This window comes from Pristis pectinata, chromosome 8 (genome assembly GCF_009764475.1).
Source record: "Pristis pectinata isolate sPriPec2 chromosome 8, sPriPec2.1.pri, whole genome shotgun sequence".
In the NCBI taxonomy this organism is placed as follows: domain Eukaryota; kingdom Metazoa; phylum Chordata; class Chondrichthyes; order Rhinopristiformes; family Pristidae; genus Pristis; species Pristis pectinata.
This window is the reverse complement of record NC_067412.1, coordinates 34,777,146-34,798,458: the sequence shown is the minus strand read 5'-3', so window position 1 is coordinate 34,798,458 and position 21,313 is coordinate 34,777,146. Positions and strand designations below refer to the sequence as shown.

The 21,313-nt window shown below is 39.5% G+C and overlaps 1 protein-coding gene across 1 annotated transcript in view; it reads right to left on the bottom strand.

Moving 5' to 3' along the window:
• The window catches only part of drg2 (developmentally regulated GTP binding protein 2), a 31,848-nt gene that overhangs the window by 6,966 nt on the left and 3,569 nt on the right, over positions 1 to 21,313 (bottom strand). The window contains exons 2-12 of the mRNA XM_052022487.1: positions 20,571 to 20,731; positions 16,986 to 17,075; positions 15,259 to 15,319; positions 12,392 to 12,482; positions 11,728 to 11,800; positions 8,932 to 9,022; positions 7,321 to 7,418; positions 5,980 to 6,056; positions 3,102 to 3,190; positions 2,961 to 3,019; positions 1,666 to 1,719 (exon numbers count right to left, since the gene is read on the bottom strand). Of these exons, the coding sequence (XP_051878447.1) occupies positions 1,666 to 1,719; positions 2,961 to 3,019; positions 3,102 to 3,190; positions 5,980 to 6,056; positions 7,321 to 7,418; positions 8,932 to 9,022; positions 11,728 to 11,800; positions 12,392 to 12,482; positions 15,259 to 15,319; positions 16,986 to 17,075; positions 20,571 to 20,731 (944 nt within the window). The remainder of the gene's footprint in view (positions 1 to 1,665; positions 1,720 to 2,960; positions 3,020 to 3,101; positions 3,191 to 5,979; positions 6,057 to 7,320; positions 7,419 to 8,931; positions 9,023 to 11,727; positions 11,801 to 12,391; positions 12,483 to 15,258; positions 15,320 to 16,985; positions 17,076 to 20,570; positions 20,732 to 21,313) is intronic.

Below are 21,313 nucleotides of genomic sequence, written 5' to 3'. Positions count from 1 at the left end.
TCTTTGATTTTACTTCCTAATATTTTCATGCTCTCGCTTTGCTTTCCTAATTTCAACTTAATTTCACCACTACATTCTTTGCAGTACTAAGCATTGATGTCTCATAAACTAGCATTTATTGCCTTATCTTACCCTATCTGCACATTATCATCTGGGGGTTTCAGCTCTGGTAGTCCAAACCTTTTTTGTAGGAACCTATTTATTTGGAACCTCTCAAATTTCCTTCTTGAATGTTTCCCATTACTGACACTAATTTATCTTCAAGAAGTTGTTTCTTGTCCATTTTTAAGTTACTTTTCAGTCTAGTAAAATTAGTTTTCCCCAATTTAGAAACATCATTCCTATTTTACCTTAGTCTTTGTCCATTTCAATATTACACATATATAAATGATTACTTCAATAAAACTCTTTCTACCGATCTAGCTTCAGTATTTCAGGTTTAAAACCAAACTCTGCAGATGCTGGAAATCTGAAGTGAAAACAAAAGTGCTGAAATTGTTCAGCAGTCATGCAGCATCTACAGAGGGAGAAATAGTTAACATTCCAAGATGATGATCTTTCATCAGAACAGAAAAAAATAATCTGAGACAATGACATAGGAATTCTTGCCAATTCTCTCTAATTCAATGCAAAATAGGCCATGAAGTGGTGCCATACAGGAGAGTTACTACAGATTTGTGCAAGGCCATGGGGAACCCCGAGTTCTCTACACGTAATCTCAAAGAAACTGTGTGATCCACTGAAAATCGCCTGGGAAACAAAATTTGTTGCATGATCATACACGGTGGTTCCCAGTTATGGTGAGCGATGGGAATGGGCACTGAATACATAGAGTTGAGATTATCACCACCTGGGGCCCCTCACCAAAGAAAGAGGACCTACCTGGGAGGTGGATGGCAGAGACCACCCTTGAAGATTCAAGGCTTCTCACGAATTGCAGTTTAGGTTGCGAAAGGATCTCAAGTTTAAACTTAAATTGGGGCAGACCTTCATCCTCTAATAAGGGCTTGCTCCAGCATCTGAGCCTCTCACCTTACTGTAACTATATTGTGACTAGCATACCAAACTTCAGGCCGTTCAAGTAAATCATTGAAAATGCGCATGGTGGAAAGAGAAAAACAAAGATAGGAGGTGATGCATCTCCTGTACTCACTTGGGTAGGTGGTGTGGGAAAGGAATGGATGTTAGTGATGATGGAAGACAGGACTAGGATGTTGTAGAAAACACAGTGCCTTTAGAATACTGAAACAGAAAAAGTAGATAGATAACTTTGGTTATGGTATAAAACAGGGGGTAGCAAAAATATGCTTGATAATGATCCACTGAATGTACAAGTTGGCGAGGTGGATAGCAAGGATAATGGGAACCATATCATGCTTCTGGTAGGGAGGGGAAGTTCAAGAAATAGAAAAGTAATGGTCAAGAGACTTATTAACTAAAGTAGATGGAATACTCAGTTGAAAAAGAAGAGGAAGAGATTTCACAGGTCGATGTTGTCAGAATAGATCCAACAGAGATGGAGAAACTAAGAGAATAATGTTATTGCTTAAAGTTGATGGGATAATTGTAATTAAGACAGCTGTGTAAATCAGCTGGCTTGGTGGAATATTTCAGACTTAAGCAATTCTTAATTATCAATTCAAGATAGAATGCCAAAATACGTACCCAGACTAGAGCATACTTGAACTGGCTTGCTAAGGTTCTGTGAATTCGATGACACTGCGGTTGGGAGACAAGGGCAATATATTTACTATCATAATACTGTTATGTTTACAACACAAATTACATTTGTTGCAGATTCCTTTCTTATCTTCCCAAGTTAAAAATCATGTATACATAACAAAAGAGCAAATCACAGTATGCCAGACTCTGCTTTAGTCTACAACTACAACTACAATGAAAAACTAAAAACAGGACCATTATTAGTATAGCTCATTTTCCAAAGCCTCATCCTTTGTTTCCCAAATATGTAATAGGATGGTGTGCCTCTCAACAAATAAGTTTGTATGTCACAAGAATACTGTAGAAATTGTGTAATGTTTTCAAGCAATAAATTCCCCAAACTCATAAAAAATGGCTTAAGACTTCTAACTTCTCAGTTTAGCTCCCTTGTTAACTTTCTCATCCCTGAAGGATCTGATGATTTCAAACAATGTTCCAGGGCTTGAGGACATAATCTAGGCTGGCATTTCAACAAATTACCAAGAGAGTGTTGTACTGTCAGACGTGCTATCTTCTAGGTGAAATGCTAAACTAATATTTGCCTTCCCATGTGAACAAAAAACATTTCTGTGACACAAAAAGAAGAAAATGCTCTCTGTGTTCTGGACAATATTTTTCCTTTAACCAACACCTCCAAAAGAAAGACTATTTATCTGAATAATATTTGTTGGATTTTGTTTTATACAAATTATCTGTTGTGGAGCATAGCAGCAGTAGCTACATTTTAAAAGTAATGCATTGCAAGGAAGTATTTTGGGCATCCCAAAATTGTGAAAGATTCTATAAAATTCTAAGTTAGAGTGTCAACAACTATATTATTGTTGTATTATGTGACCTGCAGTGTTGTAGAAGGTGAACTCAAAAGGTTGAGGCCATCTTTCAAAATGTAATTGCAAATTCCTATGTTCATTTTTTCAATTTGCCATGATTGAATTTCTTAACCTCTGGATTGCTAGCCAGACATATCAATTACACTACTGTATCATACAAAGAATAAACAGAGCCAAATAAATGGCAGGGCCTGTGAAAGGTAGCTGTTACAAAATCATGTTTACCTACTGAAAAAAATGGCAAGAGTTCCTGAAGTTAATTTTATAACTGCTTATAGATTAAAATCCATGTTCTTCAGAAATGAAGAGGAAATTGTGACATTAGCAAACATTTCAACACAAGAAAAATAAGGTTGATGTAGGGAGGCAAAGTGCTGGGTGTTTCAGAAAGAAGTAGCTTTTTCTTACCACATGTTCAACTGAAGCTGATCTTCTCATAATAATAGCACCCGAAAAATCTGGTCTTTCTGCCAAAATAAAATTTTGCATTATAAATGTGCACACACAAATTTAAACCACAAGGTTAATCGGTACTGAATATTTTCCTACCTCCTCTCTTCTTTGTGTAGATGCAGATTAGTGCGAGGTAGTCCCAAAGCATGTCAAGCAGATAATCCAAGTTGAGCTTCATCTCACAGCTAGAAAAGACAAATTAGATATAAACACAAACATTCAGGCAATCACAAGAGTAGGAAACTGGATAAAGCTACATTAGAAGCACTGCTTAGACTTTGTTTCTAATCAACAGAGGACCAAGATTCTGAAACTAATAGTAAAGTGGCAACCCTTGTGGAGAGATGGAGCAAAACAATGTCCCAAAGATGTCTAAACTTTTTACACACTGAAAAATGTTTCTCAAAGACCAGTTTGAGAACATAGAAACAGGAGGGCATTCAGTATCCTTGAACCTGCTCCATCAATCAATTACATCATGACTAATCCCTACTTCAACTCCATCTCCACTTGTTCCCTAACCCTTAACATCCTTACCTAATAAAAATCTATCAATCTCAGCTTTGATGATTTCAACTGACTTCCAGCTTCATTTGAAGGAATGGTGGTGAGGAAAGAGTTCCAGTGAAGGTGTAGTCCCTGGCATGATCTACCAAACAGTCGATCTCTAATTGTGTTATTCCCATTTGTTCTGCATTCATCATCAGAGGAAATAGTTCATCACTCTCCTACCCTATCAACTACTTTTATAATCTTAGAACACCTCAATCATATTATCCCTCGATTTTCTGTATTCACAGGAATACAAGCCTGGTCTGAGCAATCTGTACCCATAATTTCACCTCCATCGTCATTCTAGCGAATCTGTCACTTAAACTGATACTCCTTCTGAAGATCCAGCTTGCATTGCTGCCTACAGTCCTTTCTCCCCACAAGTCTCACTGATCCTTTACGTCCGGGAGTTGGACAATGAAGCCTCAATGATGCATGGGTCTCAGGCAACACACTAGTCAGGCCCTGCCACTAGAGTGCCCCACGACCTTTGTTAGAGGGCAAAGCTGGCTGCAGAGCTGGCAAGGCCTGTGAGGCCCTTTTTTGTAAATTAAAAAAAAAATTATTTTAAATATACGTCTTTGATAGTGAAAGGCCAAAAACTAGCAAAAATAATATAAAAAATCTAAATAAAAATTAATTAATAAGGTCAATTTAATTAAAAACATTGAAGTATTTACAAATCAAGAAAATCATCGAAATAATTAAAATATTTAAAAATGCATCATTTTCCAAGCCAACAATCCCCATTGAAATTTATGGGGTCTCCAATCCTATTCCACATCCTGACTTGTCTTGGGATCAGAGAGGCAGATTCCCCAACCAAATCACAACAAGACTGGAGTCTGCCACAGGACTTCAGTTTTGAGGCCGAGTGATAGATGTAGCAGTGTCTGTCATGCAGCAACTCATCAACTTATAACAGCTCCTTGTGAGTCCAGGATTTGCTTGCGTGAGAACAGCTAAATTCCAAATAATTTGGCCCAAAAATTCTTCCCTAGGTGCAATGTCCAGGATTCAGTACAGTACTCGAGGTGGGATCTAACCAGAACAAGATATGCCCAGATCTCTTTCATTCGCCACTGACCAAGTGCACAATGAGCAGTGGAAGGCAGAGGAAAAGTAATTGTACCCTCATGCTTCCTGTTCAACATAATTTAAAGAGATAAACGAATGTTAGATTATGTAGCAACTCTACTGTGCTAAAGCTTTCTAACACACAAATCACATGTATCTGCAATATACTTGCACCACAGATACGGTTTTGGGTTTCAATCAAACAATGCCATGTTTAAATCATTCAGAAGAACCCACAAATCTGCTCAGAAAACAACATCATAAGAATTCTTTCTTCAACAGTTAAATTTACCACATGTACACTCCATAATGTCAAACAGGAATTTCACATAATTTCTCTTGTGGGGCAAATTTAGAGGCACACTATAAATTAGAGTCAATTAAACTGAAGCTGGGTGTGCTTTAGTCACAATATTAGAGAAAAACAATACATACATTGCAAATAGCATGGAACTCAACTAAACTGAGCTCAATTACAAGGATGTAGACGAAGATGAGAGAAGATTCAGAGGAATTTTTAAAATTTATTATTCAACCAGTGATAAATATTCAGAATAATCATCCAAAAGGAATAACAGTAAAGTTATGCATGAAAATACAAAGTCAATGCCTAACCTAATTCCAATTAAAGCAGAATTGTTTTATACCAATTCTGAGTTCATGAAGGAAGACAATATACAAATATTTCAAGCTAAAGACAATTGTGAATAACAAGATTCTTAACACGTCTCCCTCATTTTATACATTTTGCCATTTACCCTTTTCCTTGCAGGTCAGAACAATAGGGATCACTTGTCCTCCACTTGTACACAATGGATCACCTCGTGTCATGCCCAACCATACCCCATCACCAAAGTTATTACTCCCTACCTCACCACCCCCTCCCCCATCAGCATTGCCAAAGGACCAAAGCTCACCAAAAGAACGCCCATTGGTCACAGCACCACTGGTTGGCTAGTGCCTATGGAACTGCAAGGAGTTCATGATTTCAGAAGAATGAAGGATGTGAGGAGGAAAAGAAACATTTCACAAGTTCTTACAAAAGCCCAGTGAGACTCATCATACTCACTGCTTTATAAGCAAAGACTGAAGATGCTTTCTGACATAAAAACAGAGAATGCTGAAAATATTCAACAGGCCAAGTGTCTGTCAAAAGAGAACATATGCACAGATGCTGCCTGATGTCCTGTGTATTTCCAGCATTCCTGTTTTTATTCCATACTCACTACTGCCTTTAGTGTTTATTTAGATTATTTAACGTGTTTTATTTCTTTAAACCTCACTGTACACATTTAAAATGAAGAATGATTTAACAGCACTTCAGTAGGCTGCAATTTAGGCTTACCTAATGACAACGCTGTGTGATTGTCTGGCCAAACGGTCTACCTCTTCCATTGAGATCTGATCAATTTTATTATATACCTGTTTAACAAGATGAGAAAAAACAGTAACATTCCAAACATTATAGTCAAAAACATGGAAACATATTAAAACTCACAGGTAAATTATAGTGTTAACCGTCTCAAGTGAGATCCATAAATTTTTTCAACATGAAACCGGTTATTCCCCATGTGACTGTGCAGAATAAAGATGCATAGAGACACTGAGCACCTTAACAGCATTCCCTCAAAACTATTATAACCTATTTTCCAAATAAGTTATGCTATTCCTTTCAAGACAGCAGCAACATCTGTTGTGATACAGATCCCCAAATAGAAAAGACATCTCTTGTATCTTAGATTAAAGATTGAATTGTGTATTGACTAAGTGGTCACCACAGATGACATCAAGCGCATTTACAATATGAAGAACTTATGCGGGAAAGTGCCAGACTTCTGCTCACTATTTGTTGGCATTCAGAGAGAATTGGGCATTTCATTACACGTGTCTCTTAAGTTAGTATGCATGCACAGGACACAATCATAAAGATAAATGGCATGTTGGCCTTTACTGCGAGGAATGTAAGAGTAATTACTGAATTCATACTGGGCTCTGGAAAGGTGACAAATGTAGCACAGCTTATATTTTTTGGTCTCCTTTTCTCATAAAGGATACATCTTCCTTGGAGGCAGTGCAATAAAGTTTATTGGAGTTATTCTCCGAACAAGAGGGAATTCCTATGAAGAAATATTGGGACTATAATCTCTGTTGTTTAGAAGAGCAAGATTAATATAATTAAGAGTTCTAAGATTCTGAAGGGAATTGGCCGTGCAGATAAGAGACTATTTCCCTTGACTGCACGTTCAAGAAGTGGACAACACCTTTTCAGGATAAGGGGTTGGATAGTTAGAACAGAGATCAGGAAGAATTCATTTACTTTATTTAGAATTGTCAACCTAGAGCCTTGTGGATGCTCATTATATTCAAGGCACAGTTCAACAGATTTTTAGAATCCAAAGGAAACAAGGGAAATGGGGTTTGAGGAGTCAAAGTAGATCAACCACTATCTTGTCTAATGGAGAATCAGACTTCTATTCCTTGTGTTCTTTACCTCCATCTCATCTATTCTCATCTTTTACAAATAATGCAAAGGCACATATTCTACATTGGAAGGCATTGGAACATTTACAGTCTTCCAATAAAATTTTTATTTTCACATCACCTTCCTCGTCCAGTGATTAAATATATATAAAAGAACATTCAGCTTAAATACTACTAATATAAAGGGTGTTGGAGTTTAACTTACATAAAGACATGGCATGTGAACACGGTTTCCAACTATTACGTCTATAAATTCATCAGGACTTGCGTCTTCCCTGAAAAGAACCTCTGCATTGAAGATTTCTGGGATGAAAAATATTAAGGACCAAATAAACCTCTTAAATTTCAATGGAACAGTTGAAGACAACAAGTACAATAAGCCACTGATCCTGCTCAAATCTGACTGAAGCCAATTATGTGCAAATTGGGGTCTCCTGTTGGTTGGAACAATAGAGAGTTCACGCAAAACAACTGCTCACTAACAATTACTCTGCATAGCCTTGTAGAACAGGAATAGTGTGACTTATTGACAGTAATTCTATGACTTTCTCTCCTGGAGTTCCTCCCTCCACTCCTCTCGCCCCAGAGGTTTAGCTGCCCACTTGTGCTCTGTCCCCAACGCAAAGATAATTCAGGTGATAGTTGCCCACCTATAATTTGGGAAAAAAGCACCTCAGTGTTATCATGTAAGGCGAAATCTGCATACAGAGTCATTTTATAAATAACTTAGTTGCTTAGGGAGGAACACAGATTAAATTAGCAAAACTGGCAAGAAGCCCATTGATTACACATCCATTAATGGGATAATTTTCAAAATTAAGTGTTTATGTGATTATTTTGTGATCAGAAAGCAGAGGGAAAATTAAACATTATATTGAGCTTCAGCTCCTATTATGCTGCCTATCAGGTTCTGCCAGCTGATACATGTGTGTCTGTCTCAGAAAGTGATTTGTATTTACATTATATTGAATTGAGTTAGTCAATTCAATATGATATTCCCCTGTAAACAGTTCAGACAACACATTAACAAACACCAACATTTATAACTTTAATTTGAATCGAATGCTAGATAATTTGTGTTCAAGCAGATTAAAACAATAGTTCGCAAACTCATTCAGAACATTCAAGGCTGGGTGAAAAATGAAAGGGAAATGTCATACTGCTGCAGTACACAAATTCTTTAGAGTTAGTATTTGAAGTGAGTTTTGGGGAGAAGGACAGCAATGGAACTCTGGAATTTCCAAATAGAATGTCTGGAATTTCAAGATTAACAAGTGCTCATCACCAACTGCATATGGACTCTCTTGATCTCCACCCTTCCTCCTCTGCAACTTAGAATACGCTTGCTTTCTCATATTTTCAGCTCCAATAAAAATTCCTCAACATGAAACATTAACTTTGTTTCTCTCTTCACAGCTATCACCTCACTTGCTGATATTGCCAGCATTTTCTCTTTGTATTTCAGATTTCCAGCATCTCTAACTTTTGCATTCCAATCCTTCCCTTTCTCTGGTCTCTTAAACACCCCTTCACCAGCATGTCCCATCAGCTGAGTAGTCCTCACACTGAATCTCTGCCTCCTGCAACCTCTTTAAATACCACCGGGAGATTCATTTCATTGAGCAAACTTTCAGACACAATTCTATCTTCTTTTTTTACTTGATCTCTACATACTCTCCTTGTACCTGGAAAAAACTGTTGGGTATTTTCACATTAAAGGGCTATGTGAGGGGATGGTGGTGTGCTTAGTATGTCGTTGCTTGTGGTGGTGGTGAGGAGTCATACTCTGAAGATTTTCCAGCATAACAAAGGATACTGTATTCGTGCAAGATGAGCTGTACTAATTTTTCAGAACATTGAGTCAATGTAACTGTCGAGTTGAAAGAGATCCCACCACCTTTCTTGGGCTGAAAAAGAAATATATGAAACTAAATGTAAAAGCTTAGACACATAATTTGATAGCAAGTTATTAAAACTGTTGAAGTACAAAGTATATTTTGGCTAAAATGATTAAGAACATGCTGATAGAATGGGAATGTTCAACACAACACTTTAGAGCCAATCCAGTTAGCAAGCTTGTTTCATCTCCAGATAAGATTAATCAAAGGGCCCCCGAGGTACAGGGAGAGGTTGGGCAGGCTAGGACTTTATTCCTTGGAACGTAGGAGAGTGAGGGGTGACCTTATAGAGGTGTATAAAATCATGAGGGGCATAGACAGGGTGAATGCACACAGTCTTTTTCCTAGGAAAAGGGAACCAAAAACTAGAGGGCATAGTTTAAGATGAGAGGGGAAAGATTTAAAAAGGACTTGAGGGGCAACTTCTTCACATAGAGGATGGTGCGTACATGGAACAAGCTGCCAGAGAAAGTAATTGAGGCAGGTACAACAACATTTAAAAGACATTTGGATAAGTACATGGATAGGGAAGGTTTAGCGGGATATGGGTGAGTTGGTTCTCCATTACTCTATGACTCAATGACTTTGACTTTGTGTATTAATGTGAAAAGCACATGATGATTTTTGAACTCCCTGTGTCTCAATATTTTTTTAAAATATCACTTGTTCCCTGAATATAGGACAGTGACCAATTAGGAAGAGTCTGTCCAACTACAGTTCTCTAGCTTGAAGTTTAAACAGTGCTACAAATTCCAAAGTTTGGGTTTTGGTATGGGGGAATGGTGGGTAAACGTTTAGAGCTAACTGGTTTAACGTGCCTCCACTTCCAACACATTGGACATCCCCACATGTATACTAACATGCATCTGCCCTCAGTGCTCAGGAGACACTGGAACCCACATTACTGTGACCAACTGCAGATTCCTTGAGAAATCACTGACATTCTAATGTTTTCATCCATTGATCTACTAGTGAGAGTGCCACATACTTAAAACATGCAACATAGAACATAATAACCTGAAATGCATACTTAAGGCCCAGATGTCGTAATTGAAGATTTATAGAAATGACTTAAAGGAAGATTTGATAAAGGTGTATAATATCATGATAGGTTTAGATAGGATAGAGTGAAGCTTTGTCCACTAGTTGAATGCTTCAAGAACCAGGGTTGCAGATTTAAAGTGATGGGTAAAGCACACTGAAGTAAAAAAAAATTGAAAAAAAAGAATGCAAGTGAGTTCTTGCTCATAACCACTAAGGTGGTGGAGAACAGAGTGAAATCAGCGCTTTCAATATTAGAATAGGATAGGTACTTGAGAGAAAATAATTTGTATTGTTACAAGGAAGAAGCAAGGGGAATGGGCTGTTTTTAATAACAGGCTTAATGGCCAAGTGGCCTCCTATTCTAAACGCTATGACTGAAAGTTGAACTGTTGCAATGGGTTCAAGGAGGTTTTGAAGGAGTACACAAAGCAGTTAAGTGGCATGTTGATTTAGGAATGAAATTTTAGAAAGTAGATGCAAAATGGTTAATACTCTGACAAATGAGAAGAGAGAGCATTCACAGAGGGCCAGTTAGAGATGTAGTATGAATTGAAGTTTACAATTGGCTGGAAAAAGTTCAGCAAGGCCAAGAAAAAAAAATCATGGACTGTATATTTAATAATTTAGGTGAACCTTACTGTGGAGCATAAAGCCAGCAATGGGGTTCCAGGATTTATAGGGGTGAAGGCATCAAACAGGAGGCTGTTGGTGAAATCAGAGCTGGTAATGACAAAGTCATGGATATGGGCAAGGGTACCTCTGTACCTGTTGTTTTTCTAACTGTGTTAGGCAAATCAGAACACTAACATTATGAAAACACAAGATATGGAAGTGCAAATTATATCAATCTTCTGAATCCCTCAAGTACATAATCCAATAATTCCCAATACACTTCTATACATTGATTTATTGGTTATCAGTCATACAGCACAGAAACGGGCCCTTCGGTCCACCATATCCATGCTGTCCACCAAGTACCATTTGTATTATTCTCAGTGAGTAGCAATTGGCCCTTAGCCTTCAATGCCTTGCGATTCAAGTGCTCATCCAGATACTTTTTAAATGTTGAGAGTATCTGCCTCCAACACCTTCTCAGGCAGTGCATTCAAGGTTGCAACCAACAGCTGGGTGAAAAGCAAAATCTTCAAATTCTCTCTACTCCTCACCTTAATCCCATGTCTTCTGTCTGTGAAACTGTTGTTGTTGGAACTGGGGAATCGGGGCAGCGTTGGTCATGATTCATTTGGATTTTTCATTCTTAATAGGTTGATAGTTTAGTAATGCCTAGGTTGTGGGTTTCAGGTTTGTCTTCAGAGTTGGACAACACAGATTATGTGTTATGCCATATAATAACACAAGTGACATTTGTACAGTCACTCCAGCTGCACTGCTGCTTCAGGTTTGTCACTCACTCAAACTCTTCATCCCCCTATAGAGACCTGATGCTTTCTCATGTCCAGGCCAAACCTCCTGCATCACATTAGTATTGAACCCTTCCACTTAAAAATGTCCTGTTCCAAGATATCCCCAAAGAAGCAATAAAATGCTAAGAAAGCAAAAATTATAAGAAAGGAAACATTTACAGGACCTAAAATTCAACATGCAAAGTGAAGAGCCTGAGTGCAAAAATGACAGTTCAATTACAGAAAAAACAAATCTCTATGCCTCACCTTAAAATAAATATTGGGTTTAGGCTTGTTTAATCGGATTCCTACAGACTCCAACTCCTTTTCCAGTAAATTCCTAATGTGAAAATAGGAAGCAGTTTCAGTTTGCAATTTCACTCTCAACTTTCACAATTGAATAATTCCCCCTCCTCCTCTTCCCCCCCCCCCCCCCCCCAAAGCAAGGTATACCTTGAAATTTAGTTACAGTTGCAAAAACAAAAGCCTGTGGCGGCTATATTCTGTTACTCAACTTTACATTTCAACTACCAAACTTCAATACAAATATCTAACATTAGCTCAAGTTAAGCAAATTGCACATGCACCTTGAGAACCAAGTTAGAGTCGGTTAATGTCAAAATACAACTACAGGCTGTGTCATTAAACAGTAATGAAAATGAAACTGTTATAATTTATATTAAACCAGCCACTAGCAAAAGAACCATTTAATGTTGTATTAAACCATACAGATTAAAAAATATCCCAACATTCAATCCTCAATTTGTGTTCAACTATCCAAACTCATTAAAGGAACATTAGGATGCTTAATTGGAATGAATATCTGAACTATTAATTTATCTTTTCACATAACAACATACTATTATTTCCAAATTTTAAAAACTTAGAGCAACTGATTATGGACATTTTTAACACTTCCATGCCGACACACCTTTGGACATCACCCTTTGTTGCATCCAGCATCATTATTACAACATCTGCAGTCCTAGCAACTGCAATCACCTGGCGACCACGACCTTTTCCTGCACAGATTTAAATAAAGTATTTTAGCAATGAATTCAGATAAGATTCCTAATGTAAACTGCTAAGAAAAAATTATTTAAGAATTTCATGAATTGTTTTAATTGTAGACAAATATGGGTGGATTTGAATGAGTGATCACTTTATAAGTAAGTTTTTAAGAAAATCTGAAGAGCGGAGAGAAATTTCATAAGAGAACACTGTTAGTATCCTGATATAAGAAATATACAGACTCCCACACTCAACACTGTCATATTTCCAGAAGCAAGGTCAACAAAATATCCAACTAGACAAACAATATAACCGACATTACAAGGCCAATGTGCATCATTTTAAAAAATCTCTTTTTGGGACCTGAGGGTTGATGGCAGGGTAAGCATTTATTGCCATCCCCAACTGTCCATGAGAAGGTGGTAGTTGGCCACCTCCTTCAACTGCTGCTGTCCTTCTGAAGGTACTCCCACAGTGCTGGGGAGGAAGATGTACAGGTAGGTTAATTTGGGTTTCAAATGGGCGGCGCGGACTCATTGGGCAGGAAGGGCCTGTTACCACGCTGTAAATAAAATAAAAAAAAATTAAAGTTCCAGCATTCAGACCCAGCAATGATGAAGGGCTAGTGACATTTTTCCACACAAGTATGGTGTGCAATGTGGAGGGGAACCTGCAGGCAGTGCAGTTTCTATGCATCTGCTGTCCTTGTCCTTCTTGTGGTGGAGACTGTGGGCTTAAGAAGTGCTGTCAGAATAGCCTAGGTGAGTAACTGTAGTATTTTTTTGGATGGTATGCACTGCAGCCACTGTGCACAGCCGATGGGAGGAATGAACATTTAGGGCAGTTGATGGAGCGTCAATCAAATATGCTGCTTTGTCAAGTTTTGTGGGAGTTGTTGGAGCTGCATTCACCCAGACATCTGAAGACTTTCGATGCAGATGAAGTCTAACCACCTACCACTGATTATCAAGGGTAGGTGGTTAAAAGCTCTCGTTATAGATGGTCATTGCCTTGAAGTATTTAAAGTGGAGGTAGATAAATTTTTGAAAGATCAAGGGACTGAGTGCCATGGGAATTTGGCATAGAGGAAGAGTTGAGGCCTGGATTTGATCAGACATGTTCACATTGAATGGTGGGAAAGCTGGAGGGGCCTGGTGGCCTACTCCTGCTCCTATGTTCTTGCATTCTTGTACATTTAGAGTCATAGAGTCATAAACAGGCTCTTCAGCCCACTATGTCCATTCCAACTGTCCAGTACTATCTATACTAATCCCATTTACCAGTACTTGCTGAATAGCTTTCTCCGCCTTGGTGATTCAAGTGCTCATCTAGATACTTTTTAAATGTTGTGAGAGTCTCTGCCTCCACCACACCCTCAGACAGTATGCTCCAGATTCCAAACACCCGCTGGTGAAAAAATCCTCCCTCAGATCCCCTCTAAACCTCCTATCCCTTCTCCTAAACCTCTGCCCTCCAGTTTTAACTCCATCATTTATTTCAAAGTTTTTATTTACATCATTAAACCCACAAGGACAGGTTGCTTTTAGTTTGCCTGGCTGTATTCCCGTCTCACCACTCCCCCTCTCTTTATACTGGCTATCTTCCCTCTCCACCATTAGTCCTGATGCAGGGTCTCAACCTGAAATATCGACAATTCCTTTCCTCCCACAGATGCTGCTCCACTTGCTGAGTTCTCCAGCTGATTGTTGTTGCTCTAGATTCCAGTATCTGCAGTCCCTAGTTCCATCACTGTGTCTGGAAGTCCCCCCTCTCCGATCGCAGCCTACTCTGATGTTGCTTTACTGATTTCTTACCCCTTTGCACCCCCCCCCCCCCCCCCCACCCATTCCACCTGGCTGTCCACAGTTACCGGAGGCATTGAGGGGACGCCTAGTTCTTTGTTGTGTTTTGTGGCACAAATGTTGCTTGCCACTTATCATCCCATGCCTGAATGTTGTCTAGTTTTTGCTGCATAGACACAGACTGCTTCATTTGCTAAAGGGCGGTGAATGGAATTGAACATTGTACAGTCATCAGCACTTCTGATGTGATGATGGAAGGAATGAAGAATGTCACTGATGAAGCAACTGAGGATGATTGGGGCTCAGACAATGCCCTGAGGAACTCCTGCAGCAATATCTAGGGCTGGGATGATTCACTGCCAACAACCACAGCAAGCTTCCTTTGTGGAAGGTATGACTCCAACTACTGGAGTTTTTTTTTCCCCATTGACGTTTACTGACTTCATTTTTACCAGGACTCTGTGATGCCACACTCAGTCAAATGCAATCTCGATATCGAAGGCATTCACTTTCACCTCACCTCTGAAATTCAGCTCCAATAAGGCATGAAACCAAGTGTTCCAGGCAAAATTCTAACTGGTGAGCAGGTTACTTGTCAGAAAGTGCTGTGGATAGTAATGTTGAAATCACCTTCCGTCACTTTGCTGATGATTTGCAGTAGACTGATTGGGCAGTAATTAGCTGAATTGGATTTGTCTTGCGTTCTGCAAATAGGACATATCTGGGCAATTTTCCCCATTATCAGGTGGATGTCGCTGTTGTAACTGTACTGGGACACCTTGGCTAGCTGCACAGCTAGTTCTAGAGCACCAGCCTTCAATACCAAATCTTTCATTTCAACTTTCCCAGTCTCCTTTCCTCCAAAACCAGAGTGTAAAATTGTGATTAGAACATTGAACAAAGGTTTTATGACGACAGCCCAACAGTAAAACCTTTCTGAATGAATTATAAGATGTATTCCAATTAAACAGTGACATGTACAAACCTTGTGCTGCTCCTTCAATGATACCAGGCAGATCCAAAAGCTGAATGTTAGCACCTTTATGCTGGATTACAAAAGAAAAACATATTAAGTCATTTTATTCTTGTGTTTAAAGCAACTAAAAATTTGCTCACAATAGTTTCACTCTTTGGCTCACAGGGGTAAAGTATATTTGTGGTATTTAATGTCTTTTAGGATTTCCAAAATCACAAACCAGCCAATGTGCAATATAGGATGTTTGGCTCCAAACTCCCTGCCATCACGCTCCATGATTGTTAGTGCAGAAGTATACAAACATTAGTGATGACTTAATTGTCTGATTATTTTTCTTCTGCTAATTAAGGAAAATATGTTTCATTTAGATGTCTTTATTTTAAACTTCTATGATGAACATCACAATTGTTAAAAGTTGATTTTCAGTCCCAGATAAGTTGCTTGTTAATAATTAAAAGTCAAAGTCATTAAAGAGTACCTACACTAAAATAAATAAGCACTTATATTTTCTGGCAAACACAGTTTGCATATATTGGGTAAGTATATCAGGTTCACATCACTGCACTTGCTTCAGTGCAGAGTCTCTCGGGAAGTTCACAAGAGGCTCAGCAGTGAAGCGTGTGGAATGATGTGAAGTTATTATTATCACAGCCTCCAGAGCAGCAGAGCCACAGACTGTAATATCTGGATTTTTACATTTACTACTACATGTGCAGTCAATGGAAAATTCTATCCAACTTCCAAATAAATATTAGTTCTGACTGCAGCCTACAGTGATTTCTCCTTCACAGAGTAGTTTGTTGTTAAAACTTGAAAGCTATCATGCACTGCATACCATCAGTCTCATGAGACTCCTGATAGGCCTTCCTGGAGGGATGGAATTTTTACATGCAAGCACAGCCCCCGCAACATTATTTCCAGAACATAACCTATTTAATAGGAACTTGGCATATCACCACAATTCCTTCAAATACTGTAGGTAGAGCTGCTGATTTGCCTCCAAACAACTTCTAGCGTTCCAAATAAATCAAGGGGAGCTATAGACAAGGTGGACAAGCATTCACACCATTCAGAAGAAATGGAGGGGAAAAGATTGTTGAAAAATGTAAGAAACTACTTTTCATTTCACTGATCCAGAAATGGATGCAAATTAGTTCAGTTACTTTTTTATAACAGCAGAAAGAGGAGGCAATAAAAACAGCAAGAGAATGAAGAAATAACTACTCAAGGGCTGAAGGGGAATATTATAAGGCAATTATGGCAGTCTGGCTGTTTTAGGAATGAAGAGTGATTTAATCACCAGCAGATGAGCTCTACAAACAACTGAGGTTTGAATAAAAAAACCCTGAACTGGTTGGAATTTAATCGCAGTGAATGGCATACATTCTTCTGTCAAGGGCGGACAAGATCAAATGACAGCAACAAATGCAGTCCACTAGCATCCCAATCACAAGGCACAGGTGAAGATACAGCATTGTTTAATTTTACAAAAGTCCCAATAATTAACTACACAAGAAATGTTCTCAAATAAAAACATTAAATCCTGGAAACACTCAGCAAGTCAGCCAGCATCTATGAAGAGAATCGTCCTGTTGAAAGATCATTGAACTGAAATGTTAATTCCACTTCTGTTTCCACAAATGCTGCCCGAGCTGTCAAGTCAGTTATGAAATCTTGTTTATAATTCAGATTTCCAGCATCTGCAGTTTTTTTTGTTTTTGAAGAAAATGTCTCACCTCGATGACACCTGGAATGCAGGTAAGGGTTGTAAATTCATACGAAGCTGCTTCGCTTGCAGTGGAAGTCATCAAACTCAAAAACGTAGACTGAAAGACAAATATGAAATCATAAAGCACTACAGCACAGAAACAGGCCCTTCATTCCATCTAGTCCATGTCGACCTGATCTTCTGCCTAGTCCCATCGATCTGCACTGGACCATATCCCCCCAAACCCCTCCCATCCATGTACCTATCCAAACCTTTGTTGAATGTTACAATTGAACCCACATCTACCACTTCTACTGGCAGCTCGTTCCACACTTGGACCAACCTCTGAGTGAAGAAGTTCCCCCTCCGATTCCCCTTATATATTTCACCTTTCATCCTAAACTTATGTCCTCTAGTTCCAGTCTCACCCAACCTGAGGGGAAAAAGCCTGCATGCGTTCACCTATCTGTACCCCTCATAATTTTGTATACTATAAGATCTCCCCTCTTTCTCCTGTGCTCCAGGGAATAAAGTCCTAACCTATTCGACCTTTCCCTATAACTCAGGTCCTCAAGTCCCGGCAACAGCCCTTTTTTCTCTGCACTCTTTCAAGTTTATTGATATCTTTCCTGTAGGTAGGTGACCAAAACTTCAGACAATACTCTAAATTTGGCCTCACCAACATCTTGTACAACTTCAACATAACATCCCAACTCCTGTACTCAATGCCCTGATTTATGAAGGCCAAAGTGCCAGAAGCTCTCTTTACAACCCTATCTACCTGTGACACCACTTTCAAGGAACTATGGATCTGTATTCCCAGGTCCCTTTGTTCTACTGCACACCTCAGAACCCTACCATTCACTGTACCCTGCTTTGTCCTCCCAAAGTGCAACTCCTCACACTTGTCTACATTAAATTCTATCTGCCATTTTTCAACCCATTTTCCTAGCTGATCAAGATCACGCTGCAAGCTTTGATAGCCTTCCTCGCTGTCCAATATGCCCTTAATCTTGGTGTCATCGGCAAATTTGCCAATCCAGTTTATCACGTTATCATCTAAATCATGAATATAGATGATAAACAACAACAGACCCAGCACTGATCCCTGCGGCACGCCACTAGTCACAGGCCTCCAGTCAGACAGACAAGCATCTACCACAATTCTCTGGCTTTTCCCGCTAAGCCAATGTTGAATTCAATTGGCTATCTCATCCTGAATGCCAAGCGACCTAACCTTCTGGAGCAGCTCCCCATGTGGGACTTGGTCAAAGGCCTTGCTAAAGTCCAAGTAGACCACGTCCACCACCTTTCCCTCATCGACCTTCTTGGTAACCTTCTCAAAGAACTCTAAGGTTGATTAGACATTGCCTACCATGCACAAAGCCATGCGGACTATCCCGAATCAGGCCCAGTCTATCCAAATACTTATATATCCTGTCCCTTAGAATACCTTCCAATAATTTACCCACGACTGATGTCAGGCTCACCAGCCTACAATTTCGTAGCTTATGCTTAGAGCCTTTCTTGAACAATGGAACAACATTAGCCATCCTCCAGCACCTCTCCTGTGGCTAAGGACATTTAAAATATCTCTGCCAGGTCTCCTGCAATTTCTGCACTAGCCTCCCACAAGGTCCGAGGGGACATCTTGCCTGGCCCTGTGGATTTATCTACCTTCATTCTCCTCAAGACAGCCAGCAGCTCCTCTTCCGTAATCTGGATACGGTCCATGACCTCATTACTCTTATGCCTCAGTTCTATGGACTCTGTGTCTGTCTCCATTTTTCCAATGATCCAAAAATCTGAAACTTTCCCTGCTGCACCATCTCCTTAGCCATGTGTTGAACTGGACTATCTTCCTACTTCTTGCCTCACTAGCATGTGGCACGGGTAGCAATCCTGAGATCACCACCCTGGAGGTCCTGTCTTTTAACTTGGGACCTAACTCCCTGAACTCGCTTTACAGGACCTCGTCAGCCTTCCTGCCTATAATCATTGGTACCAACATGGACCACGACTTCTGGCTGCTCACCCTCCCCCTTAAGAATGCTGTGGACTCATTCTGACACGTCTCTGACTCTGGCACCTAGGAGGTAACATACCATCCGGGAGTCTCGTTCTCATCCACAAGATCTCCTATCTGTTCCCCTAACCAATGAATCCTCCTATCACTATTGCACTCCTTTTCCCATCCCTTCCCTTCTGAGCCACAGAGCCAGACTCAGTGCCAGAAACCTGGCCACTGTGGCTTTCCTCTGGTAGGTCCCCCCCCCCCCCCCCCCCCCCCAACAGTATCTAAAATGATATACTTGCTACTGAGGGGAATGACCACAGGGGTGCCCTGCACTGACTGCCTATCCCCCTTTCCCTGCAACCTAAGTGTGACTGCCTCCCTGTAACTTCTATCATCTCTTCAGTTTCCCGTATGATCCGGAGTTCATCCAGCTCCAGTTCCCTAACATAGTCAGTAAGGAGCTGCAACCAGATGCACTTCTCAGAGGTGTAGTCCCCAGGGACACTGGAGCTCTCCCTGACTTCCCATAACCTAGAAGAGAAGCACAGCTTAGGAAAAAAAAAGGAAAAGCGACTTAATTCAACACAAGTAAGGTACAAAGCTGTAACGTGAAGCTGACTAAAAAGCCTCACTTGAGGTTATTTTTCAGAACTACTTAGAATTTTTTTTGTGAATAAAAAGTTTTTTTTCTTATACTCTAGTATCTCATGGGTCTTGTGTTGATTGCGCCATACAAGCAAAGGTCACCTTGGATCATCCCATTTATCAGCTAAGCTACATTTACATAGTATCTTATTATCCTGGCAAATGTTTCAAAGCATTTTGTACATAAGGAGTTATTTTGAAAATACTTTAAATATTAATTAGTGATGTCCTTAATGCCCTTAAACCATAAGAAAGAGCTAGAAATATTTTAATCTTCTACTTTCTTCATATGATTGACAATCTGATAATAATAAACACAAACCTCTGGCATGAAGATCACAAACTTCTGATTTACAGAAAACAAGTACTGCCTAGAACAACAATTTGACATGTGCATACAGCATTTCACGTGACCAATTACAACAAAGCTTTCATGTTTTGATACTTTAGAGTAATAAGAAATTGTAATCAGAAAAATAAATCTACATTTGACTGGCAGAGCACTTTAAAAAAGACAATTAGAGTAAAAAATTTTCTGTTCAAAACATTGATCAGAAGGTGTAAAGTCCTTCTATGTCCCAATAAAATTCCCACATTACAGAGGATGGTACATGGGTTTTTCTATTGCTGTGGTCACGATTCATGTTGTTTTTAAGGCCTTGGAAGATGGTGGTGGATTAAGAGTAAGAGATAAAGTTCAAATTTACTTACTCAAGACGAAAAAAAACAAAAGCCAAAATAGGAAGTGTGCAGTACAAAGGATTAATGCTTTGGATGTTAGCGGTCATCGAGTGGTTTCCGAAGGAAACAAGGCTTGCACATTTAAGATGCTGACTGAACTACTGTCCACTTTCAGTATCTCCTCTAGTTTGTCCCACCAACCCTGTTGGTCCAAAGAGATAGTATTGTTATTGAAGAGTGTAAAGATGTACAAACTAAACTTGTTCCTACCTTACCCACAGAAGGGAATCCAATCAATGCTACCCTGGCATCTCCTGATTTCATCACATCAAAGCCTTCTCCTTTGGATCCAGTAGATTTTGGGGGTTCCAGCAAGTGTGCTCTATACTTTGCAAGTTTGGCTTTTAACAAGCCCAAGTGATACTCAGTGGCTGTAAAATATCAATCACATTATAGTCAGTCTCCCAGTAGTGGTGACTTCAGGCTTATTCAGCATATTTATTCTGCTGTTCTATGAGATCATTCTTTGTGATATATATAAGTGACTTGGACAAAAACGCAGGTGGGCTGACTCATAAGTTTACAGAATATACCAAAATTGGTGAAGTTGTGGATAGTGAAGAAGATTGTCAAAGGATACAGCAGGATATAGGACAGTTGCAGATATGGGTGAAGAAATGGCATATGGAATTTAATCCGGGCAAGCATGAACTGTTGCACTTTGGGAGGTCAAATGTAAGGGAAACATACACAGTAAACAGCAGGACACTTAAGAGCATTGATATACAGGGCAACCTTGGGGTTTAAGTCGATAGCTCCCTTAAAGTGGCAACACAAGTAGATAGGGTGGTAAAGAAGGCATATGGCATGCTTGCCTTCATCAGTCAGGGCACTGAGTTTAAGAGTCAGGAAGCCATGTTGCAATTGTATAAAACTTTGGTTCGGCCACATTTGGAGTATTGTGTAAAGTTCAAGTCACCCCATGGCAGTAACAATGTGGAGGCTTTGGAGAG